A 22,850-nucleotide genomic window follows, 5' to 3' on the forward strand; every position below is an offset into this window, starting at 1 on the left:
CCTTAAACCTTTACATAATATGTGTACATAGTTATCATATCTTTTTTAAGTTAAGATTTTTTTGTTATAGTTTTCAGTTTTAGTTAAAATACAAACAAAATTTTAGTTTTGATTAGATTAATTTTCACATAAAACTTAAAAGCATTTTCATGCTTAGTATTAGTACTGTTTATTTTTTGCTAAATTTAGGAGTTATTTTTTCCCACTTTTTACATTTATTATTTGTATCTATATTTTTTGCTGTATTTCCTTTAAAGAAAAATTTGTAGTTCTGTGTATATACCTTTTTGTTAATGTTTTAAATACATTATATGTATAGTGATAGTTTTTTTTTGGATTAAATTTCTCTCGTAAGAAATACCAGCATACTAAAGGTTACGAAAAAGAAATCAACTTTTATACTTATGGAAGTTATAGATATCGTGTACTTTAAATTTGTTATGTAATTGTATTGTTGTTATTAAAAGTTAAGTAAATAATTTAATTTTCATAGGGTAAATCGGCAAGTTACTGTTATTTTTTTTATAAGAAAACTAAAAAGCAACATTTTTATTTGTCCAGCTCTTAATGTATTGGTCGCATATTTCCCTGTAACATTAGATATTAAATTCTCTAAATTCTTTCAATGAAAGGGCCTTTTATTTGTGCAAAGTTGCATAAGTTTCGGAGCATTACGCTTAGCCTAATAGAAGTAACTGATTTTTGTCCCAAGGTCCTATATACTCGAAGCACTGTGCGGCAGATGGACAGAGAATTTCGAAATGGAGACCAAGATCGGACAAACGAAGTAGGAGAAGACCACCAACTCGATGAACGGACAACCTCAATAGAATTATCAGTAACTGAGTTGCAACTGCACAAGATAAAAGGACATGGAGACTTATGGAGGTGGCCTATGTTCAACAATGGACGCGTTTGGCTAGATAAAGATGATGATGATGAACTTTTAGTGCTTAAAAAAGGTGTTCAAAGAAATTTTAGCATTCAAATAATATATTATAGACCATTCTTAATAATTTTGCAACTCATTTTTACGTTATCTGTATAAATATTTAGTTTACCTAACTATTACCATATTAAAAATAGCTCAATTGCGTTTAAAAAAAAATTAGTGAAAGTTTAATACTTCAACAATATTTTTAAAGATTTTATTTAAATAAAGAGAAATACTCTAGGGACAAAAGTAGTAAAACCTAATTTTTTTACTAAATATTGCAACATAATACTTATTTCTAAACTATGAAAGATAGATGATCGTAAGGTCATTCCATTATATAATGTGCCACATATATTTAAATGCTTTAGACATAATTTTCTAAGATATGATGTCAGTTTTAAGGAAAATAGCACCCATAAAATAGCTAAATGGGATCATACTCGTATATATATGTATATAAAGCCTATCAACTTGATGCTTATTTAGGAAGCTGAGATGATGCCAAAAATTACCGATGCACATTTCAATCCCTTAAAAATACAGAAAATGAAGGTCTCCAAATGCACCCAAGTATTCAGGCACTCTGTGGCTGCTGCAATAAATGTATACACTGTAAAACTCAGTTTAACACTCAGTTTTAAACTCAGTTTTACAGTGTATGTGTAAGTCCTAATGCCTGTTGATGCCCGGCGTATACAGGGCGAAACACGTATAGCCAATAAAATTTGCTTATGAGACCATGACATTGTTTCATTCTTTGTTTGTTTATATATCAAAAATTGTCAAGGCCACTCTCTTCTGTAGTTCTTGGTTTATTTTTGTCTGGGAGGAAATCCATCAAATTATACCCAAACCATCTGTAACGAAAATAAGAAGCCGCTTTTTATATTTTTTATAATTACGCCTCTCTCTATGATACTGCGAATTAATGTTGGCCAACTTTCGCTCAACTTCGGCTGTGGACACGTTATACATATTTCCATCGAAGCATCTTTTTTTAAATTCTGTTTTTATAGTCGTTTTTAGCATCCCATAAGCTTCGAAAATTTTTGTAGCCCTCAATTAAGTTGGCGGTTTCCCACTGTCCACACTTTTTTAAGTATTCTAAAAGTGCATATACCGGTTGCGATGTTTTCTGTTTACGCAACAAAATTAGACTAAACCACTTACTCAATCACAACAACGAAATTAAAAACAAACTTTCTCAAGACGTCTACACCAAGCAGACAAAAAACATTTCTAGAACACGCGAACCCTTTGAAGTTACCGACACTCGCCAAAACTCTATTCGTAAAAACTCTATTCGCGGACTAAAAAGTTCTAAAAACATCAAAAATGTTCCAGAACAGTTCGCGAACTGTCACAAACAGCCGCTTGGTGGAAACCCGGCATAATGACCTTTATTTAATATTTTGAGATTTTCAATATCAGTTCCTTTCCTTCAGCACCTTTTCTTTAATATATGAAGTGTTTTTTTCAGGAATTATTGTTTACTACGGTTACTTTATGCCAGACCGGTAGGTGGTTTAAGGTGCGACAAAATAATGCTGATATATGCATTAACAAGGGTCCATTCTATTTACGTTTTTATCTATAGCATAGTATGCTGTTGTGTTCCGAAGCTAACTTGAATTTAAAGATGTTTCCATGCAAAGCGGTGTATTGATAACTGGTCCGGGTTCATCGGCGTTGCCGTCAAAGCGCCTTTATTGGTTTTATCGTTTTAAATGTGTATATTCAGTAAACAAGGCCATATACTTTCAGTTATACTATATTTAGTGTCCCAAAAATTATTATTATATTTATTATTTCAATTGTACAAATTAAAAATAAAAAGAAACATCATGTACTTACTTCTTATATTTTCTCCCATAGAAAAATTAATAATCGTATAGTCGCATTTAACACGGGCAATGATACTTTCCACATCTTCCAGAATTGTTTTGATATAGCTGCACAGAGAGAGTATGACAGAACTACCAGAGCCTGCATTCACAATTTTAAAGTGTGTGTCAGCATTGATGTCTAAACTCTCCTAAAAAAAAATCAGAAATTACAAAGAACGAAGAAACTTTTAATAAATCTAAAAATACGGTTTTTAGTTTACATAATCCTACAATTATGATTTACGTAATATTAATAGTAATGTCTTTTGCACATTTCAAGCTGCATATTTTTATTAAAAAAACGCAAGTTTGAGTAATAATAATTTAGAAAGGCAAATTACTTAAAATGTTTTGTTTATTTTCGCAAGTGTTATTCTTAACTTTTAAAATAGGGTTCGTATTTAAGAAAAAATTCTTCCTTTGGCACGAAACGTTAGTAAAAACAGGGAAACTAGAGGCAAAACGGGGACGCTAAGAATTTATTTTAATAGAAAATATGTAACTTCCAACTATTTAGAAATAAGGTTTATTCAAAAATCTTTGTGTTAACCTTAACAGCGCATTTAACATAATATTCGCTTTGGGTCACACAAAAAATTAAATATTTTAGTATTTTTTTGTTAAACATACCCGCCTTTATATACCCTAGAAACTAATGGATACAAATGCACAAAACTTAATTTTAAGTGAAATCAAGGTAAAGATGAGTAACAATTAAAATTAACTAAAATATCTTGTTTAATAATTAATAGCAGTAATAGCGCAGTAATAATTTTTTGGAAAATTAGAATATGCTCTGAAACGTCAGGAACTACGACTACAAGTACGTGTATCTCTTAAATGACCACACAAAAATGCGAGAAGCGATTTGTATAACGTGTATATATTTTTCTATTAGTAAAGCGCTTTAGGCTAACAAATAGCCATCATCAGTGGTATCTAAAAGATGTAAAGGAGATTAAATAGACTTTGTTTATTTACCATCTATTCCTATAGATCAGTGTTATTCAAACTTTTTTCGTGACGGAACCCTTTTAAAAAACTAAATTTTTAACGGAACCCTAAATTCTAAACTAAAAGCAAAACCAGTTATATGTGAATTGTTTATTAATAATCATACAAAAAAGATATATACAGTAAGTAGTGAGTTAGTAAGCAAATGATAACACTAAGTTCATTTAATGCGAGGCATGTAATTGTTTTTTATTCCTCATCAACTGGGTAATGTCAGGCTTGATAGAAGATAGTTGAATTCTCATGTCTGGTTCGGCATCCAGTCTATTGCGGTATTTTGTTTTTGTAGCTGCATATCCTGAAATCCCGTTTCACACAAATACGTTGTTGGGAACGGCAGAAGAACATTCAAACCTTCTGCGGCAAGTTGTGGATACTCATCACGAACCCTGCACCAAAAATCATTTAGTGAAATAATTTTGAACAATGATTCCATGCTTGTATCCGATGTTATTTCTAGAAATGATTCATAGATATGATTTGACATATTTTCAGGCTTCTGCAATTTAGATGAAAAAGGGAATTGAATTTTGAATCCATGAGTTTATTTTAAGGTTTGTATTCTGTCTCTTGCAGATCATTGAGATATTGCACCAATTCAACAAATATTTGATTTTGAAATATTTCTGTATCACTAAGACTATGGTTACTAAGGAACTCACTTAGCAATGAAAAGCTTTCGATTTCTCTCTTACCAAAACAAGTAATCCAAAAATCTAAGGCAGTTATTTTGTTGTTAGCATTGAAAACTGTTGTCTGTTTTTCTTGTAGTGACAGGTTTAATTCGTTTTCCAAACATGTCTGCTAAAAATGCTAGTCTAAATAATCAGCTTTTATCGGACAAACGGTATTTTAAATTAAAAGAAACATCTGTAAATAGCGTTTTATGATCGCTACCATAATCTTCACATAATATTGAGAACAATCGGGATTGTAGTGGACGTGACTTGACAAAATTAATTATTTATACTGGCTCATCAAGAACCAATTTTAGATTTGGTGGCACAGTGGCTGGAACTACGATTTAGCGCTTTCATTTTAATTCGTGATATTGCTCCTGCTGTTCTACCTGTCATTGCCTTGGCTCCATCAGTACAAATATCAATGCAATCATTCCAATTGGCAGCGATGAGCACATGAGCAAGTCTTTTTCGAGTCAATGTTTATATGGATATCGCACAATTACTAGCAAGATGGCCAGTCCAGCAACATCAGTCGGACACATCCATTTGCAAGACGAATTTGTTATTTTGAAGCCGTGAAACCAGTTCTTGTTTTATGTTTCCTGCGATATCCCCAATTCGGCGCGTAACTGTATCGTTCGAAAGCGGCACTGTAGAAAGATGCTTTACAGATTTTTCGTCGATCATACATTTTGTCTACCACACATGGTTTTATTAGTTTTTCAGCGATAGTGTGCGCTTCTCCTGCTTGGGCAATGCGGTAACTAACCAAATACGAAGCCTCCGTGGCCTTTTCATTCACAATCTGAGTCGCATAGAGTTGGAATAAAAAAATCCGATTTATTTATGTATTCGGTTGTATTAATGTATGATTCGTCATACTTTCGTTATTTCATCTTCAGTGTGTCATTAGATGTTTTACTACTTGAACTTGAAACCATAAAACTAGAACTTGACGCCGTCATATCACCCTGATTTGAATTTGACGCATCATCCAAGCGTACCACATTTTTTGCAACACCTTTAAGCCAGCGCTCCATTCTTCTTTAAAACTAATTTGATTTGGTCAATTTTATGACAAATAGTTTAAAACTTAAACACTATGTCTTGACGCGCGAAATACAAGATTTTACAACCACTACGAACAACAACAAGACAAGCGAACATAAAATACTGAGCGCGGTGTTAGTAAATTTTGCGGTACGTTGCTTGATTAATAAACTCTCCGCGCCAAACAATCCTTCTTTATATTATACCAGCAACCATCGAATCATCTCGGATTTCTCAGAAACTTCGGAGAGCCAGACGATTTTCTCCGAAGTACGCGTCGACGCACGAGCACGAGAAACAGCGCGACGAACCGAGGTCATTCGATTGCTTATAGTCCGGGGGCGAATAGTGACGTACGAGTAACGCTGTAAAATTTCGAGGTAATAGGTCGGGCATTTACTTAATAATACATATATTAAATTTTCGTATATGTACCAGTAACACCTATAAGTAGGCGTTTCGTTTTGGTTGTTTATTTTTATCTTAGGTAACTTTATTCTTATAGGGTCCACTTTAATATTATGACTGCTGGCGGAGCCCTACTGGAGGTTTCGCGGAGCACCGGGGCTCCGCGGAGCACACTTTGAGTAATTCTGCTATAGATTAAGAAAAACAACAATTCTAAATAATGTTTTGTCCCTTTGTCTGATTTTTTAAATTGTATAGATATTGTTAATTTTTAAATTATTTTATAGTGAGTTGTATTTGATTTTTGACTTTTTGTTAGCCGAAAGCGCTTTGCTAGTAGAAAAATATATATACGTTATACAAATCGCTTTTCGCATTTTATTATTGTTTACTATTTATCTACGTGTACACAGTCACTCCTGCAAGTTATCTTTGTAATGTTTATCTAGCTCAGGAATTCATGAATTTAAGCTCTAGATTAGAAACATTAGGATCAATAAAAAATACTTTCTGCATTTTGAAAAAAAAAACTATGAACCTTATTTTGTGTAAAATAAATCAGTTTTAAGTTAAAACAGTAAATACCATTACATAAGACAGTTAACTTATTAAAACCTTAATTTCCTATATCAAAAATCGTCAAAATATTCTGAAAGCTTAATTTAGTTAATTATTTTAATATACCGGGTGACACAGGAAAAAGGGAACACTTAATAACTTTTTTATTTTAAATGGGACAATTGGTATATTATTATTATTTTTATAGAAAACAATATTCTGAGAATCATGATACCAAATTTAGTACTTTTTGTTTTATACTCATAAAAAAAATCAATTTTTTAAATTTTGCAATAGCGTGTCATGAATGTGTTGATAGTTTTAATTTTTTATCAAGTAATCATGGAAAAATAATATTCATTGTATTTTATTACTCGAATCTTTTACACGCCTATTTAAAATTTCCAAACCACTAATTTCGGCATTTACTTTATTTTTTTAAATAGCGCCTTATTATGAACAACCACTTTTGAAATGCAAATTTTCAGAAATACAGTCAGTAAACATTTCAAATATTAGTAAACAATAAAATTGCACTTGTCATGTATTATGCCAATTGAAAAATAATTGAAATAGGCCTCAAAACGGAGCCTCCTGAATAGGAAAGAAATCAAAGCCTTTTTAACATTAAATGCGTTTATTAATTAAATAGTTTTCTTTTTCTTATGGGCTTATTTATCAACCAATTTAAAAACTAACTATATTAAATAATACGTGGTTATACATTAACATGATATTTAAAAAAAAAAGTAAATGCCAAAATTATCGGTTTGGACATTTTAAACAGGCTTGTAAAAGTTTTAAGTCATAAAATGCAAAGAAAACTATTTTTCCGCGATTAGTTGATACTTACCCTATTCTAAAATTTAAAAAAAAATATTTTTTCTATATCTCAGAATATTATTTTCTATCGAAATACGCAATAATATACCAAGTGTCTCATTTAAAATAAGAAAATTACTGTAACTTCCGGTTAAACAGGAGAACAACTGAATATGTCAAAAGATGCTCTTATAACAATTCCATTAACATACCAAATTTCATTGGTTTATCTTACAGAGTAAAATAGTGTTTCCCTTTTCCCGTGTCACCCAATATACAGCAATAAATAAAAAATATCCTTATACTGGAAACAAAATTAGTTAAATTGTAATATACGTTCATAGAATGAATCGCAAAGTCATTCTCCGATTATTAGTTTTAGATTGTTACATAGAATTATTACCATACCAAAAACATACTCAAACAGTCTTCATCAGCTCGCGGTACCATAGTGAACAAAACTATAAGTATATTAAAAATATCAATGTTTAAATGTATTTTAATTTAGTAAAAAACTGCAGTGCTGATTATTGTAGTTAGTTTGTCTGTGTTTATAACAAAAATATATTGTAATTATGAACTCATGAAAAGTTATTTTTATTGTTTGCCGAACTAGTGACATTTTGTTTTTCAAATCACTTATTTCATATTCAAAGAAGAATATTAACAACAGTTTCTCGGTAGGCCAATGGCACCAATTAGCCGCATTTTAGCCAACCTAGTATTAGTATAGTTTATCGGTTAACAAAATGCCGAAAAAATACCTCCAAGCAATTTTTTGCGAATATCGTTAGAAGAGCATTCAACAAGCTTAACTTATTCAAGAGCATCCAACATTTACCTTCGGAATGGAGGATTAAAAAAGTTGGAAACATGATTTTCTACAACTGTTCTCATTGAGTCGACTTGCTGCAACGAAAAGTACCCAAATACCCAAAAAGGTGTTTTTTTCATTTTTTGGGCTAGGAAATTTGTTTGTATTATTATAGTGTTCATGAAAAAGTTGTCTCAAAAAAACCTAAAAAACTGATCTAAAATCTCTCTTGCCCGATAAACCGTTCATCAAATTATGGGTACGCTGAAATCAAGTTCTTACTCAAAATATTTAAATATGTTGGATATCAATCCAAGATTTATTTATATTGAATATTTTTATTTTTTTTATTTTTCGGAATGTTTAAATTGGGAAATCATAGGATGGTTCTTTAATAATTAACCATTTTATTTAAAATATATTTTTCTGCGAAAATACGCACATTGTCTTGTAGGCTTGTAACCTTACTGACCTTGCGTAATGCAGGACAAATGCATTGCCAAAAATTGGAAGGAAGTACGCACAGTAGTACCTACGGATACTTGCAAGTAGGTTTTGTAAAACAGCTAACCGCTAACCGCCTTATACATATCGACCGCCGGTGATTTTCGTGCAGTAATTATTTAACGAATTAATTCTAATAGACTTAAATTAAACTTTACCTAAGTGTGAGTGCCTGATATGGAAGGAACGATGTACGCGCTACCAAGCCCGACTTCAACGAAGCAAGGTAAGCCATTATGCATCACTAATGTGCGTTCGAACGTTTATTGAAAAAAAACGAAGAACCATATTAATTCTCAATCTATCTCAAAAACCTAATACAGTCCACTAAATCAAAAGTCTGACGACGACACTGGCATATTGACAATAAGGAAAATAATCGATAATAACAAAATTTTAAACAATCTTAAGAAAATAAATATTATATTAATTTAAAAAAAAAAATTATACGAATAGTTATTTCATTGGGCAGAAGTGATATATATAAAAAAATTCAAACAGTCATATAGCATTTCTAATAAAATTATTTGTTTTCACAATCTTTGAGAAATATTCCTCGTTATAATGGAAACTGTCAAAAAAATCGACGAAAATCGTTGCTGTTAAAAATCTTTATTTAAAATGTTTTTTTACTTAGATTAATCCTTCATTTGTCAGCTTATTGCTCTTCAGTGTTATGTGGATATCATAATAGTGATATTAAGTGTCATTACTTATTAAAAAAGAAAATGCACACAATTTTCCTTTATGCATTCATATATTTAAAAACGTGTAGTTAAACCTTATTAAATCTACATATTTCGAAACGTTTTATGTGCGAGATATGTTCATCTTTAGGGGCTCAGAATTAGAGTTAATAGATGACGTTACTTAACTAGGAGGTATTCTTGAATAATTCTTCAAATCCTTCCCCATCCAAACAAATCACAAACGAAATATTAGAGTATGATATTTTACACCAATTTTTAGCTAATTTTACGATCGAACGGGAAAAGAGCGTTTTTAAAAACGACAGGTTTACAAATTATCACGACTTTATTTCTACATGTACAGAGTCAAGAGAAAATAGGGCTTAAAACATACACATACCGATTATACTATCACCCTTAAGAAAAATGCATAAATAAATAAAATAAATAAAACAATAAATCACTGGTAAGATTATGCCAAAACACCAAATAAATAAGAACTACTTTAATCCAAACCCTATTCGCCTTTTTATATGTATGTAAAAAAAAGTATTATTCACACCAAATAAACTTTAATGTGACGTAATTTAGTCACCAACCATGTAAGTTTTTAATACAGTTAGCAAACTATGTTTAACACAACGACATATTGATATGAATTTGCCCAGTTTGATTTGTTTATTTGTGTTTTTTCGCTTAACTCTTTTTGCACCTTTTTAGTTCAAGGAAAATATGTAAAACCCGGAAACGCGGCATATGTTGATTTACCCTGTACGTTGCGTAATTTAATGCGTATAAAAATTCTGTTTAAATTTTTTTAAATCCGGTAATAAACGAAATTTTAAGTCATTGTTATTTTTTTAATGATAATTATAACAATATGCCAAAATAGAAAACACTATATTAAAGCCATTTTTTCTTCGCTTCAAAATGACGTTTCTAGATTTAAAATCCAACTTTTCGTTTTTTAGAAAGCATTATCAACTTTATTATTTTGTTGAGATACAGATCTGTGTTTTTTATTGACTACATTATGGCCACCTGAACATTATACAATATTAAAATTTAAAATTGTTTATAAAATAAAATTACATAATTAAATTTAAAAAAAAAGATGGTCATGTGCTTTGTAAAAATTAATTTATTTTTGCAATATTATAATCTTGTTTAATTTTACGGAAACATTACAAATTAAACTGTTTAAATTAAATTAGAATGTTTGATTAAATTATTATATTTAACCCTTTCCAGCCCAGTGACTACAATTGGAATATATTTCTAAAAAGTCACCGCAGAATTCTTCAAAATAATAAAATTTGAAATCATAGGCATTATATTACAGATTACGATATGCATGAGTTGGTGAGATATAGAGTCAGAGACAAACAACTAGACGTGTAACTAAACTCAAAAATGTATGCTATATATCTCTTTCATTTTATCACAGCTATTTTCCTATACCGACATCCTTTTTAGCATTACAGAAGGTAAATTAGGGTGGAGCCACTGTAACTAAATCAACGCTTTGTCTCTGGTAAGCTATCATCAACTTCATGTTTCTAATTACAACCTAAATACGAATTTTTGGTTTTATTTATTGGTCCTTATAGATTAATTTTTGATTGATTTACGATTTTAGAAGAGAAATTCGTCTATGTAACACATTATTATAGATATAAGAGTATCTTTTTCTGAATGTACGCTTATTTAATTTTCAATTATAGGCGAAAACAATAATATGTAACTGAAAACAATATTATTAAGAAGTTCCTTATGAATTTGCTAAAATTTGAATTTTTTCTTAATTTTTAATTTATCCGTTTTTTTTAAATATATTTTAAATTACAGACTATAAAATAAGATTAAGTCATTAAAACTAGTTTTAAATTATTAAAACTTCGCTAAGCTGGAACTTTATTAATTTGAATTTTATTAATTAAAAATTTAAAGAAAAAAAAGAAAAAGAAAATTTTAAGAAAAATATCTTCTGGAAACTCTCTGTCTTAGTTATACAGAAAAACAAAGAAAAATCCAGAGCTCTATTTGAAAAATCAAGTTGATGATGCTAATGGTCGATGTTCAGTATATATTGTAAATTTTCTTCTGAATAAATACGGCTTACAGTATTTACAAGCCCAAACTATCGCTACTATAGTACGATATAATATAAACATACGATAGTTTTTAGTTTGTTCCCTAATAACCCCATTTTCCCCCGAATTTTCCCACATGTGTGCTTTATCATGTTAAAAGGAATATAATTTTCAAATATGAAATAAAAACAATCAGATCCAGAAGTATTATACGCTCATTTTACACAGAAGGAAAAGCTTGACAAGTAATACAATATTTTGCTATCATTTAGGGTTTTTTAGCTATTGTGTGAGAAATCAATCATGTTTAATGATGATGAAAAAAAACCTATGACCAAAGTTTTACCTAAAAACGAATATATAGTTTTATGTACAAATTTATGTAGCAAAATGATCTTGCAAAATTACTTACATCTTCCTTATAAGTTCCAAAAATATCCTTAAAACTCTCTGATGTAAGTTCTAAAAGTGTTAATCCAGACTTGTAACGAATATGAGTTTCAAACAATAAATTCATTAAATTGCCGGAAAGCTTTGCAGATCTTGTTTCTTCGTAGGCTATTTTCTTCAACCAGTCGTAGAGCTGAAAATAAAAATTTAGTAGAATAGAAATATATATGATATACAATATGTAGCTAATTATAGACATAGTTATTATATTATTTTATAATTATTCTTGGTAATCGCATCGTTTTTGTTTGTATCACTGTTTGTAAGAGAAAAGTTTTTTTTTTAAAACGTTGATAGCGTTATAAGAAATACAACCAGGATAGTTTTCAATTGAAATGTGCACGACGTTGAGACGATCAATCGTAATAACAAGTATACAGTGACCGCCTAAAGTTCTGCATAAATTCGATAAAAATTAGAGACATGATTTTTTGAGAAAACGCTCGGACCTGTCGATTTTTATTTTAAGTTGCGCATTATTTCACATAAATTTTTGTATACAGGGTGGAACAAAAAAAAGATATGACGTCATCGGTCATTTTTTTAAACGGAATGCTATATTTTTTATTGCATTTATGAAATATAGGCGAAATTCCAAGCAAGTTTCGTATAACACACCTTATCTCAAAACTCGACTGTTTCCGAAATATTTACATTTAAATAACAAGAAAACAAATAAGTACGTCTATTTACAAATTAAGGTAAAATCGATGATAAAAATAATGTTATAAACACTGCCAATTATTTCTATTTCCATGATTGCACTTGTAAAGAATCTTCATTTTCGAATGTCACTGTCAGTTCGAAAATTAATAGTTTTTATCAGAATAAATTATGGCTAATTTAACGGAAACCCAACGAATTGAAATTTTGATGACGCTAGGGTACGGGGATCGAGTGCGCACGCAAAAAGAAGTAAGTGAACTGTTTAATGCCAAATACCCAAACCATCCTATTTCTCAGTCAACAGTTAGTAGAAAAGAGCACAAATTTATAACTTCAGGTCATGTTAGGGATTTGCCAAGATCAGGTAGTCCAAAAATTTCTGAAGAAACAAAATTAAACGTTTTGCTCTCCGTCGAAGAAAATCCAAACAATGCAACTTCACAAATTTCAGTTGATGATAATACAGCCGGAACGTCAGTAAGACGCATCTTAAAAGCAAATGAATACCACCCTTATAAAATTAGACTAATACACGAATTAAATGAGGACGATCCTGATCGAAGAAACCAATTTTGCGAGCAAATGATGAACATTTGCAATAATAACCGTCAGTTTGTGTTACAAGTTTTGTTTTCGGATGAAGCAACTTTTTGTTTAAACGGTGTCGTAAATCGGCAAAATTGTCGGTACTGTTTAGTGTCAAATCCACACTGGGCAACTGAGGCTCATACACAGTACCGTAAATCTATTAATGTTTGGGCTGGTATCGTGGAAAATAAAGTAATAGGGCCATACTTCTTCGAAGAAAACTTAACAGGACAACGCTATTTGAATTTTCTTTAAGAAGATCTTATATTATCCCTGCTTTGGCTGCCCTATACCCAGACGAACAAGACCAAACAGTGTTCCCAGGAAGATGGATAGGACGAAGAGGGCCAATAGAGTGGCCGGCCAGGTCACCAGACATAAATTCTTGCGACTATTTTCTATGGGGGTACCTGAAAAGTAAAGTTTATATTGAGAAGCCAAACAACGTAGAAGATTTGAAAAATAGAATTAGATATGAAATTAGACGTATATCACCCGAAATAATTGATAGTGTTTTACATGAGTTTGTAAACCGTCTTGCTTTCTGCCAAGAAGTAAATGGGGATCAGTTTGAACACTTGATACATTAATAAGTTTTCACAGTTTATGACCTTTTATTCTCCATCTTATCTTAATTTGTAAATAGACGTACTTACTTGCTTTCTTGTTGGTTAAATGTAAATATTTCTGAAACAGTTGAGTTTTGAGATAAGGTGTGTTATACAAAACTTGCTTGGAATTTCGCCTATATTTCATAAATGCAATAAAAAATATAGCATTCTATTTAAAAAAAATGACCGATGACGTCATATCTTTTTTTTGTTCCACCCTGTATATAAAAATTTATGTGAAATAATGCGCAACTTAAAATAAAAATCGACGGGTCCGAGTGTTTTCTTAAAAAATCATGTCTCTAATTTGTATCGAATTTATGCGGAACTTTAGGCGGTCACTGTATTTATTAAAAGGGGAAATGATATCATAAGGGTAAATCATAAACGAGATTTAGAAAGGACATAAAAATAAACATCCACCTGGCTAATAAGGTGCCATTATTTAATTGAAGACTGATTGTTTTTCTTCATGCTTATCTTTATTTGGAATTACAAAGCTTTGTATATTTTTTGGTAGGTGTTAATTTTTATATTATAATATGATATGTCCATATAAGTAAACATTAATTATAAGAAAACATCTAGTATAGAATATAAATGAAGGGAAAAGTTTTTCCTTTTTTTTTCTCTATATATGCCTGAATAGGAATGAATTAAAATGGATTATTATTTTTTTAAACGTTTAATACTAATTTAACAGCGACGAATTATAAATTATAAATGAATTGGTACCTAAAATTTTGATTTTTTTTATCTTGTTATCTTTTTGTCTAATTATTTCTGGTTACATTTACAGCATAAATGATATTTAAAAGTTATGTTTTGAATTTTGCGTAATAGGGGGAGTAACTTGATTATTATATTGTACCGTGACTTTCCCCATATATTGACCCCCCCTTTACAGGGGTAAAAAATTGTATACAAAACTTTTGGTGTTTTATTTAAAATTTTTAAATCCGATGTCAAAATATTTTTTTTCTTTTAAAAATGTCAAATTTTGACAGGTGGTCAGTTTTTTCTTATGGATCACCCACGAACTTCCTAAATATACCTGAACTGCTAATGCATATGGCTACGATACCCAAAAATGACCGCTTCCTGGTGGCAGCTATTTTTATAGTGTGTCCTTCTGAACATTTTCAGTGTTACCAATAAAAAATATATTAAATAACGGTAATGAAGTTGATGACGCTGACGTTTGACGTGGGATCTGTCACGAACTAAATTAATTTTTTTCATTGACATTGTTTTTAAACCATCATTTGGATCATAAAATCAGGACTCGACACAATCACTCGATATGATTGATTCTAAATTATATTTTCAATTTCAATTGCTAATTCAATATTTTCAATTGCCGTACTCACAGTACAGCGAATGGCCTAGTTTTTGGCGATTTCGCTTGCCTAGAGTTAAACAGTTGTAAGTGCAACTAGGCAAATTTTTCAGGAGAGAGGTTTGAAATTTTGGTTGTGCGTAAACTACTCACATAGTTTAAAAATATTAATTAGAAAAATTTGTACTTAAGCCAGCACAATTATATAAAGATTTGGTAGAGAAAAAAAAGTTCATTGAATATAAAAATATGACTTTTCAAAAGATAACATACAATTTTGTTTCTCAAAACAAGACTTAATAAACTTTATTCTTGACACATACAACTTATTTAAGCTAACTAAAACATTTACATGTGTAAATGTTCTTAAGAAATAAGTATGAGAAAGCAAAAATTAATATGAGAAATTATTACAAACACGATAAGCAAAGTAAAATTTACAACTTCAAAATAGTGGTGTAATATTGTCTATCAACTTCGGGCATATGGGTCATCATTGCTTTATTAGCAGATATTTTTTTTGCAGACTTAAAGTTCTTTATATCTGCAAGTTCTGCAAAGTTCTTTATTTTCCAGTCTTTCCAGTAAAAGAAGTCTTATATTCCAAATCAAAAAATACTTGCGAACATTTTAATACGGTACATTCTTATAATTAAGTAATCCTGCGCAGGTCTTTAGTTTTCATCTGAATTACACATTAAGGTTTTTTGAGATTAACTTTCAATAAAAGTTGTAGCAAAGATACTGGAAAGAAAAATTCACTTTTTTTAAGCACTCGTTCAATACAACTATGCACGTTGTCAATTTCTTGACTTTCTTGATTGTGCATAGTTGTATTGAACGAGTTTTCGGACAAGAATGTCCAGGTTTTGAATATTTCATTGTAACCCATTGAGCTCAAATTAGGGTGTTCTTTAAAAAAAAATGCTATAGCATAGGACACCAATGAGTTCCTGTTTTGGGAAACGCAACTATCACTCCAAAAGACTAGGTTAGTGATATGTAGATTGTCAATGAATACCCTTTCCCAAATTGTTACCACAGCACTGGCAATATCATTACTGGTTCGTCCCATAAACATTTCATGGCAAACAGCCCAATACACTTGCTTAGTAGTTGAAAGGATAGCTGTGAGATTGTGAAAATTACTGATTTCGGCTCGAGGGCATGACAAAACATTTTGCAGGTCAAAACATAAAAAAAACAGTGTTTTCATTTTCCCTGTCATTCTTTTTTCATTTCTGCAGGCAGTTTTTTCTGTGGTATGCCTCAAATACTTCATTTTTTACAGTTGTTAGTCTACTCTCATTTGCTAATAACTTCACTTCCTCACACAAGTCATCTGTCCTTTTTCGGCTTATGAAAAAAAAAGATTATATTCGTTACAAAAAATATAGTTTGAGTCCAGGTACTGTTTACTACTAGTCTCCCGGTAGTAGTGCGATTTCACTTTGGGAAAACATTTTAACCAGATTTTTGTCATCGTCGTAAATTTTGTGTTTTACGTGTCTTCCTTGTTTACTCTGTTTAGGTGTATTCGATACGACTTGTTTTCCCAAATGTTCATTGTAGATTGGCGTTTGACTTATATATAATGTCCTAAGTAAAATAGCTTGTACACTTCAATTCTCTGCTGAGGAACAAAAAAGTAACGAAAACTGTATTTTCTGCGACTGTTATGTGCATTATTTCCTTTTCTATGTCTTTGTACAGCAAATTTTTTGGTAGTGGAGATCAAAAAAATGTTTTTGTTTCTTTATCACGTAGTAGGTAGTATTCTTGACATATTTTATTTCTTTCCTCCTCAGTAATAAATTTTTGACATCCATGAACACAATTTTTTTGGTTTCTCACGCATGGTCTTCGTCTTTGGTCTCTCTCTCATTTTGCAGGTACTAATTTTTTTCGTGTACATATATATTCGTTTCCTTCATTATGAGCTTTTTTTCTTATGTTGCAAGTTCCAATTTCCAAGATTTTTGATCTCTAGTTCTTTTACGACTATTGTTTTTCACTTCGATTTCACCGTTTTCTGCGATAACGTGATCTGCAACTTCCAAAATGTCTTGCTCTTTTGAGCTAAAAATACATAATCGAGTCAAAAAATATAAAACCATTTTTTATATTTATAACAAACCTGCTAGTTTCTGCAGATTAATCGGGAAAATATTCTCGGTCAACATCAGAATCATAATCTTCACAGTCCAATTTAGCATTTTGTGTGCCCTCTTTCATTCTAAGAATTGCATTATTCCAAAGCGACCTGAATTTTTCCCTAACTAAAAATCAAACATACCAATATTGTCGATATAGGCGTCTTTTCTTATAATACTTTTTTTAGATCATCCTCACTATCAGAAGAACTATACATATTTGAAGCACTATTTATATACTTCTAACGCATGCAACAACGTTTTTATCACCTAAACATCTATTCTCCAACAAAACTGATTACTGGGCTCAAATAATATAGTAAACAATACAGCTGTATGGAGCACAAAAAAATTAAATACACATACAACTTTGCGTTATTATTTTAAATATTTAAATATATACACTTATGTATTGTTTGTTGCAAATCCCTAAAACAACCACATACAACTTTATTATTCCAAGGATAGCTGGAAATGGGCACATACTACTTAGTAATCTGAAAATGTCATTTTTCAAAAAAGTGGCGCTTACCACTGTGTAACTCTAGGCAAGCGATTTGTAAATGACACGCTTGGGTATATCATCTGCATAAGGCGATATAGCTTCTTCCTTATTTAATACGTAGATAATGTATCGACAACCTTATTAAAACGTATTTGGTCCACTGTTTCTCAAAACCGAATTATGGTGAATTCTCTGTATGTGCTGTTTATCATAGAATAATATATAGAGTTGTTTATTTTTACTATATAAACCCTTGCTAATTACAAACCCTAATAAAATCATCTATATTTTGATTTTTATAGATGGTTGTACCTATTAAGGTGGAAATAGTGGACATAGAAGAAAAGTTTTAAAGTAAAAATAGAAAGAAAATAAAAGTTTTTTTGAATTTGTTAAATAAACACAAGCAAAAAGTTAAATGAAGATCATCAATTTTATGGTATTAGGATTATAAGATTCAAGTTTAGCAGAATAATAAAACAAATATTTTAAAGTGCTTGCATCTATCTCAACTTAATTGAAACTTTGTCTCTTTTTAGATGAGGATTACTTTCTTTCATACATGAAATTCGTAAAGAAATATATTAAAAATCTCAGATCTAACGCAAATATCTTAAATTCTTAACTAAATAGTAACTTTCTATTTCGTTTTTGTAAACATAACCTCTCAAAAACTTTAATTGTTTTGTTTTCCTACAATTGGCACAACTAAAATTTTTCAGAGCGGCTAACATCGAAAGGACACAATCACGCAAAATGGCGGCTCCCTAGTAGTGGTTATTTACTTTTCACTGAATTGGCAGTCCAGGTATATTTATTAAGTTCGTGGGAACACCTTATATATGACCTGATAGTCAGAAGACATTATCATTTTGCCGTTTTGTAAGATAAATGAATTAAGTAGAAACAATAAAATCTTAAGATTTATTATTTATTAAGCGATATTTAGTATTTTCTTTTGACAAAAATACATTATTTTATTAATTGTTTAACTTTAAATTAAATCCAAATAATTATAACTGCTCTATATGACCATCACCATTATTAATACTATTTATATAATCTTGTTCAATTTTTTGTATCATATTAATGTTAAATTGTCTATGATTTTGGCAAATGTTATTTATAATAGAATTATTTGTTTCCTAGTAAATATCAAACAATAAAAATGCGCCGCCTACCAAGATCTTCAATATTTATTTTTTTTAGTTTGGAGCCCGATATTTTACGGTTTAATTAAAAGTAGATAAATCATATATATTTGAATACCGAAATTCCTCTCTTTTTAACTATGAAGTCATATACAGGGTGTTCCATAAGAAAAAACTGACCACCTGTCGACATTTGACTTTTCTAAAAAAAATTTTTGACATCGAATTCAAAAATTCTAAGTAAACCCCAAAAGTTTTGTATAACTTTTTTTCTTTACTTCTTACCTTATCCCTGTAGAGGACGGTCAATATATGGGGAAAGACCCTGTACATTATGGTATTCTCACGCTTATAAACTTTTGAATTTTTTTTTATTACATTGAGAAAAAAGAAAGAAATACTTAAATGCTGAATAAAGCAATAAGGTGTTCAAGTAAGGAATTGCTGGATATAATTCGTTTATTTTTTAAACCAGTTGTAGTTACTTTTGGAACATAGAATAGTGAAATATAGTTAAGTGATTTACACCTGCAGAGGGTCACCTGTTCTATAGTTCTAACCTAAATATTAGTTTATACTTATTATTAAAATTGTACTAAATTATAAGATATCCTGTTATATCATCTACTAATTACTATTAAATACTATTTGTTATTGTCACACGCTTATGGCTACATAAAAACCAGAAAATGAGAGTATCGCACTTGAATTTTAGATCTCTAATTCCACATTTTCAAGAGGCGAAGCAGCTAATAGTTGAGAACTAACTGGACGAAATTTCTTTGTCAGAAAAAAAAGATATTATTATTTCTAATATATTTTTTTATTAAGTAACTATTCTAATTTTACATAAATATTACAATTAAGTCAAAACTAACGAGCGCTCTCTACCGAAAACACGAAAACTGTATACGAAATTTTATTTTTCTTTTTAAAAGACTCGTATGTTCTAAATTTCATGTCAGTATGTCATTTGGTTCAGGACCTATGAGAAAAAAACGATAAATGAAATAATATCTCTATGGTCTTGTGAATTAATGGCTAATATTGATCGTTTAAGGCTCTAATATTGATTTGTGGAAAACTCTTTTATGTAGTATTAACACCAATGAACATCTTGTCTGTCAGCAACATCTGAATTCGGTAATTAACTTACAAAGAGCAATAAATTATAATTTTAACATTCATATTAATAATAAATAATTTTTTTTTACAAAAAATAAAATTTAAAAAATATATAAAGGTTCTTTTTTATGCTTTTGCTCGAAGAAAAAATCTCGCTCCTAACTCTAGTGGAAAGTATGTTTCCGCATCTGTTAGGATAATAAAAATTTACTACTTTGTCAGTGTGTTTATCCACAGAATACATTAAAACGATAAAAATCCATGTAAACTTAGGTATACCCATAAAAATTTACTTTTTTAATAGCGATTAAAGTACTATGTATATATTATATGCACAGTATACTATAACAACCAGTAGGTTATCTCTCCCCGTTTCCATTCATAAATCGACGACGGTCTCAAAAACCTTGAAGCCCGCACCGATAGCAAATAGACGGTAATTTTACGTAAAACCATGGGCGGCGTGCATCGTGCAATAATAAAATTTAAATATTAATTTTTTAGATTATGGTTTTTCGGCAACTGGCAAATTTTGTTTACCAATATTATTACTTATTATAAATTGTTTATAAATAAGAATAAAATTAATATAAACATTATTATGGAAAGCCATGTTAATAGGAAAATTAAAAATTAGCATGCAAAATAAATTTCTTAATAATAGCACAGGATAAATTTACCCACTATTTGTTCTATAATAGTGGGTAAACTTTTAATTAAAAAAAAATAGTTGTTACAATGAATATTAGATATATTTTAGAATATTTAATTTAAAAGGCATATATAATATTTGACAAAATTAAATAAAATAAAAAAAACACTTGCCTGCAATAGTTATATTTTTTAGAATTGCACTTAATATTACTTCTATTATGTATTTACCCTAGATGATATACTATATGTCAACATCAGAAATAAGGAAAATAAATATAAAAAAACACCTTTTTTAATATTTATTTTAATTCGGATCACATCGGATTGCTAATTATTTTAAAATCAGGTAAGAAATAAGCGCAGAAAAAATAAACACAAAAATTCACAGTTTTGGATTTTTTCGAATATCTTCCGAATCATTCGGATTTTTAATTTTTTAATCAGCATCAGGGTACTTATGTTGGATATCCGGTAAAAGGTAAAAATAGAAAAAAGAAACAAGAAAATAAACAAGGTATTTTTAAATAAAATGCAATGGGGTACAGTGTAATAATTTTATTTAATTTAATGTCATATACACTAAAAAGTTTCATTGATTTTTCCAAATTAATATTTTTGATTTGTTTGATTTTGTAAACGTTTTATTAACAAATTTAAGTGTATAATATAAACGTACTCTAAAAAAAAGTTTTAATAAGTACAAATTTGGAAATTTAGAACATGGATGAACAAAATTTATTTTTGGCTTAGCAATATCTATAAACATTTCCACAATATTATTTTGTGTCGCTAATTTTTCAAAATTCTTTTGAAAGATAATTTCTAATAATGATATATAATTAATAAAATCTTCATGTGGCATGTTAAGTTTCCAAAATCATCCATGTTCTTATTTTCATATGCTCTAAGATAGCAGTACAATGAAGATTCATCCAAATTTTGGTACGACTTTGAATAAGTTTCACAAATTGTACATATATGAACTTCGCAGCATTTTTTAATGAGATACCCACAAAAGTATCTCACAAAATGTTTTTCTAATAAATCATTTTTTCGATAATCTGTGGGTATTGTTATTGAATTGTCAATAATCTGTTTTTTTGGAAGCATACTTCTATCTTCAAAGGACGAATCGTGTTTTTTTAAAAGATCTACAGCTTTAAGTAGCACATTTGCTTCGTCATTCATGCAGTTACCTGTACCAGAATTTAGAAGGTTTACACAAAACATTTTGAATTGTATTGCAGTGGGATTTCGGCAATTTCCATTTTGCTGCCTGACCAATCCAAAAAAATTTTCGAGGCAATCCTGGTTTAACCTTCTTGTTAGTAGAAATTTATAATTGTACAACTTTAACTCAGGCCATAATTGTAATAATGAAGAAATTGTTATACAAAATCCTTTTATAAATTTTACTTTGTTAGTAATAGTTTCTCCTTCCTTATTAACAACTTTTAAATTTCTAAATAGATTGAGACTTTTATTTAAAAACTCAATTTGGTATTCTGAACCTTTAAATGCCAAGTTAAAGGGTTTCACATTTGTACATTGTTTTGAATTAAAAATATCAAAAAGTTTGTCCATTTTATCCACAAATTGACTTGTTTCATAGGCTTCCACAGGTAATGCTCCGAAACGAATATACAATTGCAAACCAGCAGAAACAGTCGAACTAAAAATTTGCGTGGCAAACCGAACTTTCATTTTTTCAAAACAACTCGGGTAAATATGCAACCGCGTTAATTTTGGCGCTGACCTAATAGGGTACATTTGATCTATTTTATAAAATTGTTTAATATAGTCCCATGAAATTTTTTTTCCTCCAAAAAAAGTTATGTTTTATCAGCATATTCCTTAATGCCTTTAGAAGATGAGGGATATCAAACATAAAAAAAATTTTTTGCTCATTAATATAAAAATAGGGTTTATCTGATGATACTTTAAGTATATTTTTTAAATTAATGTTGTTTGATCCCATGTCACATACTAAAACAATCACAGTTAGTCCAATTTCTTTTAATTTTGTGACTGCATCTTTTACCACTTTACATAAAGCCTTGCCTGGACATGTAGTATTATAAACAAAATATGCTAAAGGTTGTTTCCAATTAGAATAATGATGCCCCTAACCATTATAGATGTTGAAACCT

At 29.8% G+C, this 22,850-nt stretch overlaps 1 protein-coding gene across 1 annotated transcript in view; it reads right to left on the reverse strand.

Annotated features, from left to right (window-relative positions):
• The window catches only part of LOC126746070 (Fanconi anemia group I protein), a 238,121-nt gene that overhangs the window by 35,170 nt on the left and 180,101 nt on the right, over positions 1-22,850 (reverse strand). Inside the window, exons 16-17 of the mRNA XM_050454171.1 lie at positions 11,871-12,041; positions 2,792-2,972 (exon numbers count right to left, since the gene is read on the reverse strand). Of these exons, the coding sequence (XP_050310128.1) occupies positions 2,792-2,972; positions 11,871-12,041 (352 nt within the window). The remainder of the gene's footprint in view (positions 1-2,791; positions 2,973-11,870; positions 12,042-22,850) is intronic.

The sequence above is a fragment of the Anthonomus grandis genome, chromosome 17 (genome assembly GCF_022605725.1).
Source record: "Anthonomus grandis grandis chromosome 17, icAntGran1.3, whole genome shotgun sequence".
Lineage (NCBI taxonomy): Eukaryota > Metazoa > Arthropoda > Insecta > Coleoptera > Curculionidae > Anthonomus > Anthonomus grandis.